The 13,170-nt window shown below is 36.7% G+C and overlaps 1 protein-coding gene across 1 annotated transcript in view; it reads right to left on the minus strand.

Moving 5' to 3' along the window:
- Positions 1-13,170, minus strand: part of nphp4 (nephronophthisis 4) — a gene marked incomplete at both ends in the record, with an annotated part of 186,617 nt that overhangs the window by 147,811 nt on the left and 25,636 nt on the right. Inside the window, 2 exons of the mRNA XM_079239613.1 lie at positions 9,106-9,170; positions 10,195-10,364. Of these exons, the coding sequence (XP_079095739.1) occupies positions 9,106-9,170; positions 10,195-10,364 (235 nt within the window). The remainder of the gene's footprint in view (positions 1-9,105; positions 9,171-10,194; positions 10,365-13,170) is intronic.

Genomic DNA, 13,170 nt, shown 5'->3' on the forward strand with positions numbered 1-13,170 from the left:
AAAAAAGAAGAACGACAACAGTGAAGAAGCAGGAACAGATTAACAATCTATCATCGCACATGTACAATTAAAGGTCTGCTTATATTCTTTTTAACCTATTCTATTCAATCATCTGCTCTTGCTACCTGCAACACAAAAAACACTTAAGAGGAGATCACGACTGTGGCAGTGATCACTTGCTTTCTGAAAGCACACTTAGAATAACAGATTGCAGACACTGCAGGCACGGTTAGATCCATCATGCTGTAATTGAAAAGCTTACAGCGGGAGGAAGATGGAACAATAGCTGTTCTCATGGCGAACTATTTGTAATGATTTCACAGAAACCTGCTGAAGACTGACAAGTATGACTGTCACTTTTAGTACGTAATCAAATGATGTATTTCATCATTTGAGTACAAAATTCTGGTGCCTTCCCTCCGCTGCCATTCTCAAACATTTCAGATAAAATAATGGCTTAAGATGGGCCTTTCAGGTAAGAGGACACAGCTTGATGCATTGAAAAACACTCGACGAATCAATACCAGGGTGGGAGCTGTGATCAACATGACTTGACTGGTAGATCAAAGTGAAGACGCTGTGACACTGAGCTTTCTAACACCTGAGCTTTTAAAACATTAAACTGAAGACTTTGGATCTCAGTGTCACTTCTGTTATCGTCATCGTTAAGTTTTTTACTGGAAAACCTGCTTTTCTGAAGAAAGTTTAGCTTAGCTCTGTAGCAGTGGTTCCTTTAGAAGATATGTTGCATAAAAAGCCCTTGCATATCTCTAGACACTTAGATTAGTAGCTGGTAGTCAGGGCACCTGCATCAGGGTCTTCCAGCAGGAGCAAAGCTGCATCATTTAGACTGTTACTGGATCAAATCTGTCATTTTTAGCACCTATTTTTCCAGCCCATGCAAAGGCCAAGATTTCCTCCTGCTTTAGCTGTTTCCTGTTGTATCAGACTGCTCATACACTCTGTGCATTGACAAATCGTGATTCTTTGGCACGCTCACGATTAGTAACTTCAAATTCTTTTTTTTTTTTCCCCCAAAAAGATGTTATGCAACCTAAATTTCTGACCCAGAATTCAAAACCATAAACTATGTTGTTAGAAACCTGAATGCAACTGTGTCCTTGTGTCCTACAAGCATAAGTCCATGTCCTTCAGCACTGCAGAATGAAGAAGTAACTCCTTGTCAGGCATTGAAACATAACTCAGATATGCAGTTTTGTGAGAAATTACTTAAAATCCCACAGTTCAGGAAAAGTGCTCAACATAACTCACACAGAAACTGCAATTCACCAAAAATGTGACTTTATTCTTTTAAAAACATGAAAGTATTTTTTATTTAGCTTTGATTTTGCTTAACACTCTGAAAACTCGAGCTTAGAGGAAATAAAAAAAAAATTATTCTGAAAGGAAAAAAAATTGGAATTGCGCAAAAGAAGTTCCATGACAAGCTCAAATTTTTAAAAAAATATTTAGGTATTATACATTATAATATTAATTTTATTATACTGAATACATAATTGTATCATATTCATATTGTAACTTTAATATTTTTCCTATGTTAACAGAATGGTTAAGTGTTAAATGCTAAATATTTATATCTGTTAAAAAAGAGTGTTTTGCCCATTTCTGTGACTGACTTTATCTTTAAAGTCACTGTGACGCTACCGAAAGAGAAAGATTACGACCGCCTGTATCACCATGTTCTGCTTCCCGCTATGCTCATGACTCATCCCGGTCAAAAACATTTAACTCTCAAGCAGTTAGCTTGCAAGAAAACAGGATTTAAATAAGATGCTTGCTTCTGATGCTGAAAAAGAAGATGCTTTGGGAAAATCTTTCAAGTTCCAGCACAGCTTCATCTCCTCTACAAATATTTTCAGAGCCAATAGCAGCTCTTACTGAGAAAGATGCTGCTACAGAACAGAGGGAAAAGGTGGGATGGATGGAAAGGAAAGAAAGCAGGAAAGTCAAACTTTCTTGACACAGATGGTGCCCAGGTGTCAGCTTCTTTTCCATCATTTATTTCTTGTTATTCATTATGCATCAAGCTTGGGTTTCAGTCAGATGTTGTGCATAGATTAGAAAACTACTCCAAAAATTTCCTTACAGCACTGGTCTCGTACCTCAGAGTCAGTTGAGCATTAATTTGGCAAGAGATGTGAAACCTAGCAAGTAGGTGGGGGTGGGGGTGGGGGGGGAGACAAAAATGGCTCAGCATCAGAAAAACAGAGGCAGTAGTTCTGGGAGCAGGTTGTGTGAGAAATAGGAAGGTAATACAGATGGGAGCACAAGAATTATGGAAAGTTTTGAGTTGCTGAAACCTTGACTTCAAAATCCAGTCAATGTTGTGAGAAATGATGGAATTTTTAAGACAATTCAGCGCCAAAGTCAGTAAACAATGCAAATATTTCTACAGCTCAGAGTGAAGCACAGTGATGACAGCAATGAAAAACGTGAGAATGAAAAGTATGTTTTAATCTGTCTTTCACTGACTGAAACCCAGAGTTTATTATCTATTTACTTTAATTTATAACTTTAAATTTATATCAATGTGACAAAATCAGGTTAAATTCCCTGAAGAACGTGGGTTCCTGTCATTCAACACAGACATAAAATGCAGTATTTATATTCTGTTATTGTGAGCCATAATAGGGTTACAGGCAGACTTCACCCTGGACAGGTCACCAGATACCCACAGGATGAATGGAGCTCAGGTTCACTCCAAACTCCATCATATCTCCGTTTTGCCAGCAGCTTATTTCACAAATTAAGGCAGTGTGAGTGTGTTTGTGCTATTTCAAAACCTGGTAATAATTTATGTAATAACATCATAAGAAATTTAGTTTCATTGCAGACTGGAAAGATTTTTGAGCTTTTCAGTCTGGTTTTTTATGTGCTCCTACCATTCAGTTTGTCTTTTTGTATACAGTTGTTATTTGAGTGTAAACTCTTTGGGTGGCAAAAAAGCAATAGAAAAAGAAATATTTTATTTTATTGTAATCATTGGATCTCTTTTTTTTTTTTTAAATAAACATAACACAAACAGATTATTACTGGAAAATCTTTTGGTTAAGATAGCTGTCTTACAGGCTGAGTTAATGTAGTTGAAGTATTTATTTTACCCCAAACTATTTTTTCTTCCATTATCAAATAGCTTCCTTGACCAAATTAAACTAAACAGCTTTGACAAATACACCTAACGTGTTTTATTGCATCAGAGCTACAGCATCTCACACACTAAATGTGAAAGTGAAACCCCTCAGCATTTCACAGAGTTGTCCATCCCAGTCATAGCGTTCCCTTCAGGTAGAGGCTTTTCTGTCTAAAAACATGGACGCACTGCAAACCCTCTTCATCTTGGGCTACGGAGAGACTTTTTGCTTAATCTGTGACTAAATTTGTCACGGCACAACTATTTTTCTTCTTCACAGTCATACACAAAAAATTCTACTGCTTCAAATTAAGAAATGCTAATGTGAACACAATGTACCATCTGTTGTCACATTAAGAGGTCTCGGAGAGCAGCACCCTCATCCTTTGCAGTTGCTCTTCTCTTTGCTTCTTCCCCGTTTCTCCCAGTCGGTGTAGAAGAGAAGCTTACAGTAAATCAAGCCAATGAGCTTACCACCTCCTTTTGCTCTCGTTTCCTCCCCCTTGTTTTTGCCTCTAATCCTTTAGGACTTTCAAAATCCCAAAGGAAACTTCCCTCCTCTATTTTCACAGTTTTTCGTCTTGACCCCGACTCCCCCTCTAAAGAAAATAGGAGAGTTTTGACTTCTTTGCCACCGCCACTCTGTTTATGTCCTTAAGGGGTTCACGGCTCCCTTTTCAGTGAGTGTTAATACTAAGATTTACACAGGTACTTTTTCTAACATCTAGTTTTCTTGATCATTCATACTTTGTGATAGAACTTGTATTTTAAAATGGTTAAAACTTTTTGTTTGTTTCAAAGTAAAAAGAAAGAAAAGATCACTGATTCCATGTCACAACCTTTTAGCGTTTTCAACCTTACTTTTTTTTTTTCAAATCAGACTACACACACTGTGCTTTAACACCAAAATATTTATCTAATTACACAATCTGATTATGTTAATTTTGGAAATACACATTTTTTTTAACTGAATTTTACCTGTGTTAGTGACATCACAATGCTTTTCCACTTTTTCACAAAGTGACTCTTTGACAAAGTGAATCTTTTCTAGGTCCTTGCTTCCATCCACTATTCTTCATGTGCCCATTAATTACCCTAATCCCAGAGAGAAGAGTTTGTGTGTGTGTGTGTGTGTGCGCAACTCAGTCAGTGGAAGAAAGCTTGACTAGGCAGCAGAACATAGAAACACACAGCAGTTGGCAACCACCTACAGTGTATCCTGTTCTGCTCCTATCATGCATTTCCAAAAAGGCTTTCTGTCAAAATCTGTACTGATGCACAATTGTTATGACAAGACACAGAAGGATCTTGCACATTTTGCACTGTATGCATAGATATGCAATAGAATAGGATATATATGTATATCACCCTCTCCACTCATACATTTCTAGGCTTATATAAGGTATAATTTATAGTTTTAAGAGAATAAATGAGGAATTATTTCGTATTGTATCGTATCTTTATATATGTACTGTATATTTTGTTTCAAAAAAGAAAAATGGTCACAATTTTTTGTAATGTAGATGTTAGAATATACACTTATCTATTATCTCCCAAAAGCGATTCAACATTTCATTCTCTATAGGGTCTGTACATGCAGTCTATTTCACCAAGAGAGTCAAATGACAGTTCCTTGTTTTTGTGCTTAAACACCTGGAGGACAAGCTGCCATGCCCAGTGAGATGTTAAAAGGAGAAAGTGTTTCAAAGTTTCTGCAGAGAAATGAAAACATACTCACACAGCCCAAAGATGAGCACAAAATGTTCTAACGTTTTAGTACCTCGCAAACATTGTAGAAATAAACTGCCTTTAGCAATGATGATGCTAATTCATCCATGTTTGCGGGACAGCTTTCAGGATGGCAGAGCATTTTACCACTACTGCTCTACATAAAACATCAACAACAGGTGCATGCAGAGCCTTCTCAGCCAACCGCCAGTGTGATGAATCAGTGTAGTAACAGAGAATTAACAGCACATAAAAGCAACACTGTGTATTTTAAGTAAGGTAGCATCATTGCCAACTTGCCACAGTAAGATTTTAAGAAAGCTGAATAAGCATTGTAACATCATACCGTCATGGAAAATATTTTTAGACCAATATTGTTTACCAAACAGGTAACAAACAGGTATTAAAAAGAAGATGTTTTTTTGGAAAACAAGAGTGTTCCAATAAATTTTTCCATGACTTGATGTTCCTTAAAAGCTGAGTTTGCAATGCTTTTGCAACTGCATCCATCAATGCAACTCCGTGGCTACATCAATATCCTAAATCAGACTCAGGATATTTGTACTTGCAGCAGCTCATTTTTAATCTATTATTTCCCACCATGGCCTTTTAAATACCAAACTAATGGCCAAATACACACTGTTGACTTAAATTTTGTAAATTACAAATCAAGAATATTTGCATGCCACACACTAACTCTGTCTTTTTAATCATTTGTCTTTATTGTCAAGGTGAGAGAATCACAAGAAAATAGATTAACCTATGCAAGAGTCATGAAGCTACTTCCATGGAAATCAAGCCTTTCTTCCTCTCTAGAAGCATTGACAAAGACCCGATTTGCACGGCAAACGGTGGCCGGAGAAAGAGGATATATATAAATTTACAAAATACAATTTTATTGTAAAAGATTTGCTCAATCAACCGAATGTCTCGTACTTGGAGAACATTTGGCAGGAAGGAATAGAATGTAAACTTATTACTGTAAACACCAAATGTACATTTGTCGTCAATCCACAAGTAATTCAGTAAACAATTAAACATGTATGTTCTCACAGGCTCTAAGCAAATGTGGCAAAATAAAACAAAAAAACATTGATCCGCTTCCCCATCTACAAATTACAAGCATAAAAACACAAGAGCCACCAAGATCAGTAATAACACTCATGATGTCTAACAGTAAACAAAGACAGGTAGCATTTCAGCTGCAAGCCCAGCAACGATACATAATGTGTGGGAAGGCTGTGAGGCACTATGGCAACAACACTAACCTTATTCAGCATCATGCACTTCATCACAATACAAAATATAGTGCAAAAAGTCTGTCGCTATCTGAAGAGGAGGAAAAATATGTAACAAGGGCAAAACAGTCTTCAATCAATCAGTATTATGGCAGTGGCTCCAGCAGGACAATGTTTAATTCTACTGGTATTTATAGGCACCTGTGATCATATCCTGTTGGTTGAGTCAGTGATTACAGAACACAGGTCCCATAAATTTGTAAGGATGATGTCCATGTTGAAAATAATTTTATATATATATGGTGTTTTAAATGTTTGAAATGGGGGGAAAGAGTTAAATGTGACTATAATAAGCTGTGACTCAGCCTGAGGATGGCTGCTGGGCAACAAATGATCATTTAACAGTAAAGCTATGAATCAGTGTGAGACAGCTCATCTGTTTGAAGTGTAAATAAGTACAGACTGTGATTTAACATTTAGCCTTGACCAAACTCTTCTCTGTGTCAGAAGTTATTATTGGTTATGAATTAATAAAAAAGTTGCTTTTGCTCTACCACATCTGTAAATGCATACAACTCTGTGTGGAGACACACATTAGGATCTGGGTGAAACTTGCTTTCAATAAACCCAGATGATGATTCTTAGAAAGGCTGTCCACCTTAAACTCCTGGAGTCTCTTATTCCAAACGTGTTACAGACAGATCTGTGTGTACAGTTTTAAGCTTTGTTTAAATTGAATATTAATAAACAATGGTAGTGTTTAGATTTAATAATGTCTGTTTTTTTTATTGTTTGTTGCTCCTGTATGTTTGTTTGATACGTTGAGGCTTCATCTCACAAGTGGTAAGTACTCCGCACTCATATAGCTCTTTCCAACATATCTAGTGGGTTCTGTAAAGGGGTTTATAGCTTCTCAGTCACTCCCTCCCACAGCCATATACGGATGAGAGTACTATGAGACAATGTGGGGGGTTCAGTGTCTTTTCTAATAACATTTTGACACATGGACAGGCTGCAAATCAAACTATGGATCTTCCAGTTGAAAGATGAACATCCTGCCATCTGAGCCACAACCGCACCTTGCTTTGAAGTGAGATTTGTCTGGTCGGCGAGACAGCAGGAGATTGAGCTTGAAAGCTGGCGTCTCATGCCAAATGCATGAGAGCTGCCACTCTGAACTTTTCAGGACTCAAGTTGAACACAAATCAGCCGTGCATTCTTGTAAAGACTGTGTGTGCTCAGGCCAAAATGTAAAACTACAAAAATTAGACATGCTGGGAAAAAATGTACAGATAAAAGTTAAAGACTATAGACAGTAGCAAGAAACACTTTCTGTGTGTGAAGTCAGTGGCTTGTAGTTTGTTTTTCTTATACAATCCACCACATTCCACTGTAATGATGATGTGTTCAGTGCTTCCATCACTTTAATGTAGTGGGCATGTGCAAATACAGCCATTCATTACTTCAGCTGCCTTAATTTTATTAATGTCAACGTTTAACCTCGACGTCAGCTGCAACAAATCAATAGGTAATAAAGATTTTTTCCTCTGGGGTCACAGTGTTTTAAAACAAAGTTAAGACCTTACTTAATGCAGAATTCGTAATGAATGAAGGAAATCTAAAAAAAATCTACTCAGCCTAAAGGGAATGGTTTCTCATTTCAGTCTGACATGAATGGTCCCTATATGCAATGTGCTTATTTCACTTCAATAATTGTGTTTTTGAGACTCTGGTTTATTTTTTTTTTACATCTCCTCATATTTCAATTTTCAGAGTGAAAACAGGGACTGTGTGGTCCTGACCCATTGGATGAAACTTGAAGTAAAAAAAAAAGAGACGAAACAAATGAAAACATGGTTTTGATCATGAAAACAAGAGTGATGCTGGCATGGTTTGTGGCGCTACATCCCACTAAAACAAAAGGCTAATGGTTAATAATTAAGCGAGCATAAGAGTCCAGTTGAGAGCAGGTTTTCTAATATTCATGTGACATAATAGCCAAGGCAGGAAGTCTGCCTCTCACATGGGAGTAATATTATTCAAACTGAGACACATCACAGTGTTTTGTAATTCATAGTTTTGGTTTTAGGCCAGAAAAAAAACAAAAAAAAAAAAAACAAAAACATATTTAGATCAATGAGAGCCTCAGAAGCAAACATAATTCTAAAATCTTACAATGAATCAAAATTCAAAATATATTGATAAATAAACAGGGATTACCCAAAACAATTCTCAGCAAGTTATTCAAACAATAACTTGTTTGCATGAAGCATGGAGGGGCAGTGTCCTCATCCAAAAACACAGTGCAGATATAATGAAAACAGCTGAAACTGTCCTGAACAGAAAGAATGAAGGATCTCATGGCTAGTAATCCACTGACTCGAGCTACCTGGAAATAGCTTCTTAGCAAGCCAACCGTGAAGTGAAAGGACTAGTCGGTTTCAGATTTGTGGCTTAAGCAAGATTTAGTGAGTGTCCAAAATGCAGGCTTGACACTGCCAGGATGTGTGGATTGTCCTTCTCTTGAAGTACACTTCTCAGATCCTTTATTACTTATTTTAAACAATATCCCTGGTCTGATACGCCGTGGGTCTCATCGTTTTACATTATGATGTGTAGCTGTATTTTTAGTCTTTAACACCAACCTTGCAGCCGTCGACCAAACATGCATCTTTCTGACAAAACACAGAAAAGACAACTGTAGCAAGTCATGCTGCTTCATTCTTTGATGTGCCCTCAAGTCCCCTCCTTTTAACTGATCCTCTAATTAAGCTGTTTATTCTAACCCCAACTGGGGAAAAAAAAAAAAAATTTTTGAGGATTTCCTCTTTTTTTCATAACACACTTATTGTCTAAGTCATCAGCAAGATTCACCGTTTTTACACTGGGCTTGACTGTGCAAGCTGATAGATCAAATCTGCTCTCTGATGTTAATGGTTGCACCTGAAACAATTATTTTACAAACAAAATATGAAAATTGATGCTTACAGTCAACAGTGTCCTTCAGCAGGGGGTGGAGAAGGCCTCTTGGTGATCCATGGTAGAGATTCAACCTATGAGAAAAACTAAAACAACTTTAATGAATGGACAGTCTTAACTTGGCATCTTACCTGTTTTTTTGTTGTTTTTGTAGTTTCTTTTTACAAAATCCCACTGATCAAGCCATTAAGAATATTGGATGTAATATGAGTGATGTTAGCTTATCCTGTCTCATATTTCCCATCTTGCAGACTAGTAATGTTGGTGTGTTTGTCATCAGTAAAATCTTCAACCTCCTGAAGTGCAGCTGGACTGCAGCTGGTGAATTGTTCTTGAGAATCCATTGTGCACTAAAGGGTCACTTAAATATAAGTGTGCAGCAGGTGGAGAGCTAGTTGATGTGCTGTGGTGCAAAGCGAACTGTGGTTGTTGTGCAGAACAAGGACCCTATAAAGTCTTCTCTTAGTGAGGCAGCTTAAGACACCAGCTGCAGTCCAAGACAGAGGACTTGAGGTCAGTCTGATGATAATGACAAACTGAGGAAATAGGCTGCATAATAATAATATTGAGGAACATCACATCTGTAACCCACCTAACATTTTTAACAGAAAAACAGAAATCTGGTAGACAATGTATTGCAGAAACAAGACCAGCATCTTGAAAGAAGTGCAATTTGTTTTCTTTTGTTTTGTTTGTCAGTACTTTTGATTCAAACTTTTAGGAAAAAACACTAAAAAAAAAGGAGATGAGGAGATATATTAGCTTTGAGTTTAAGTGGTAGGGGTTATGGTTATATGCATGTGACAACATGAGTTATGCTGAGTCTCTGAAATGTGATTTATATTTTAAACCAAAATGGATCATCGTATCATAATTCAGGCCAAAATTGTCTCATCTCTAAAAGCTGCTATATTATTCACATTATAATATGTATCCAATATCTAAAATGCTTGTAGTAGTGGTTCTGGCATGCATGCAGTACAAACCTTTAAAGTCCCAGCAGCAACCCCTTTTGTTATAAATATACCTGTCCTTCACTAATCTCCTCATGAAACCTCATAAATCCCTAGCTGTGGTAATTAGAAATTAGCTAATCACCTTCTGTCCCCATCAGCAGCAAGACCCTCTGGCCTGTTGGTAAAAAGCTCCAGGACAGTGAAACCTCTCCCCAGAGCCTGATGGGAGCCGTCTGGTTTGGGAGACAACGACACCAGCTCCAAAACCACTAGTGTGCTGGGAAGCAGCAAAGATGTATGGAAGTACAGGACCTGGTGAAATAAAAATGGAGTAAAGAAAGATAATATTAACGACACACCTCAGATTTTATGTGACTCAATTGTGACTCATATTTTGCATGTAAGTTTTTGTGGACTAAGACTAAAAGTTCATGTTGTCTGTGATCTTGATGCTGGTGATCATTTCAAATGACCACAGTTTAAAATAATACCAATACAACTACAGATACAAATACCAAACTAAAATCTACAAATCAAAATCAACACAGTACACCCAATCCAAAAAATACACACACACACACACACACACACACACACACACACACACACAGATATTCTGCCCCAAAGTACGTCATCCTCCTACAAAGCTGAGACGTCAAAGTCAATCCTAATTTTAGGAAGTTATTATTTACTCTTTATGGTTATGTTTAAATAAGATTTGATAAGTATTAATGTCGCATTTTTGGTCGCATTTCGGATGTTTCCTCCATCCAGATTAATACAAAGTTCACATACTCATATTTACTGTATTTGTGAAAGGTACTAAAAACCAATGGTACACAAGTATCTAGTGCAATCATTTCATACCACCAAAAAACAAACCAGCTACAACCCAACCCAAAAATATGATACAGGGTCATATATGTGTTAATAATTATGACTTGATTACAACTGTTTTGTATCAGAAAAGAGCTCTGGGTGCAAAATAATCTCATTGTCACTACAAAAATGAGGGTTTTTTTATTTTTAAAAAACATCCCAAAAAAAATTCCCAAGATACAAAGCAAAAGAAAAATAAAGACATCTGACTATTAGCACACATTTAATAATTTCAAATTTATTTAAATAATAATATTTTTACTGCTGTTTACTATTTCATTTTTTATTGCAGTAAAAACAAAAAATCAAAAGTCTAAAAGGCAATTGCTAAAGATCAAAGAAAGCCATGTTTCAATCAGGCTGTAATGTTATCAAGACTTTCCACAATCATGAAGCTGTAGAGACATTTACAGGACACAGTGCTAGAAGAATATCAATTAGAGATCTGTTAGACAGCCTGGTTCAGATTGTAGACTGTCTTCTGGAGACTTTCTTATACTGTAGCTTCAGGGTGACCTGGAGCATCTGCAAGGGCTAATTTCAGTCCACACAATGCATTTCAATATGAACTTTGCAGAGCTGCACTAATCAAGGCCAAGGAACCCTCAGCTATTGAAAGAAAGGCACAAAAGGACACAGTGATAATGTTAAATAAATGCAAAATCATGAATAGTTAAGTGGGATCATTTTCACTGATAGTGAATACTATGGTGGAGCTAAGAAAAGGAGCACTTTGGGAATGAAAGGCATCAAATTGTTTGTGGGCAATGAGGTGAAGCCTATAAGTGTATGATGAGCTGCCTCTGAACGGTTGCCACTGAGTATTTCAAATGAACAATGAAATCTGAAGATTGCCAAGGTGTTTAAGGATGAAATGTTTAACCTGGTGTTAGAAAACATATTTCTGAGGCAAAGGTCTTGGGCGCCACTGAAGGACAAGGATTTGAAGAAAAATCAATTAGCACGCCGGGAGTGAACTATCAGAAAACAGTCTGACACATCAAAAAGAAATCCTGTAATCCTTAAGAGAACTTGAACCCATATTGATGATAAAAATAGAAGAAATTATAAAATGGTATGAAAAGAATATGATCAAATCACTTTTATATGATGTTATTGCTATTACAGTTGTTCTTTTTCAGTAACTTTAGACATTTTATTAAAATCTTTTCATTGCGAAAAAGTGGTTGATTTGCATTTACAACAAGATATCGTGCTAAAGTTAGGAAGCCAATATTTCAAACACACCAGGGTCATACACATTAAGTTCTTAAATAGGCGGTCACATCACAGTTTGGCATTAAAAGAAATCAATTATAAGAGTCATTACACCCAGGGTAAAAAATAAAAAGGTTAAAATGTTTATGCAATAAATTTCCCCCACTGGCAGATCATTTCCCGACTAACTGCATGTACTCTGTGTGATGGGGCTCAACGTGAGTTATATGACTTGCATAGTGACAATAATAATGCTAAATAAACAGCATGTTAAGAATCACGCAGGGAAATGACCTATAAACAAACACAGATGATGCTTTATCCGTTCGCATGCAGTTTGGCTTTAAGTTTCCATCGTTTCTGTCATTTTAGGATAATCCAAATGGCAACATGGCACACATGTAGTGTTTGGACTGATTTATGTAGTTCTGTGGACTCTGAGGATAAATAGTTATGGACCACAAAAACCACATCAATTAAATAAATTAAGAGTTGCTATGACAACACACTGGGACTTTAATATGGCCTCAGGTCAACAGAGAGAAAGTAGATGGCATTATCTTTGTAATTATACTAAATCCAAATATTTTATGGGAGCTATAGAATACATTTATATCATCTTCACACGAAAATACTCACCAGAAAAAAAAAGTAACAAAAAAAATAACATGGGTTCTTCAGCAACATTTCTGAAACAGGCATATGTTTTTAGTAATAAATATATCTAAAAAGTCTCTGCAACAGATTGTTTGTGGATCAAGTCACTTGCACTTAATTAGGTATTATCCTTTTCTCTGAGGGATGAATAAACCCTTTTACCGTCCAACTGCTGTGCTGCTTTTGACTGAACCAGATTGGAGTTGATCTCCATATTGCAGACATCTTACAACAACGAGCCAAAAAAGGCAAAAATTACAATGAATCTCTTAATGGTGAAGCTACATCAGAAATCTCACACATTCAGAAGGTGGGTATGTCTGGCAAGGAGCCGTTTCTGTGGTTTGACCTGCTAATTTCTATT

Source organism: Telmatherina bonti (assembly GCF_933228915.1).
Source record: "Telmatherina bonti genome assembly, chromosome: 4".
In the NCBI taxonomy this organism is placed as follows: Eukaryota; Metazoa; Chordata; class Actinopteri; order Atheriniformes; family Telmatherinidae; genus Telmatherina; species Telmatherina bonti.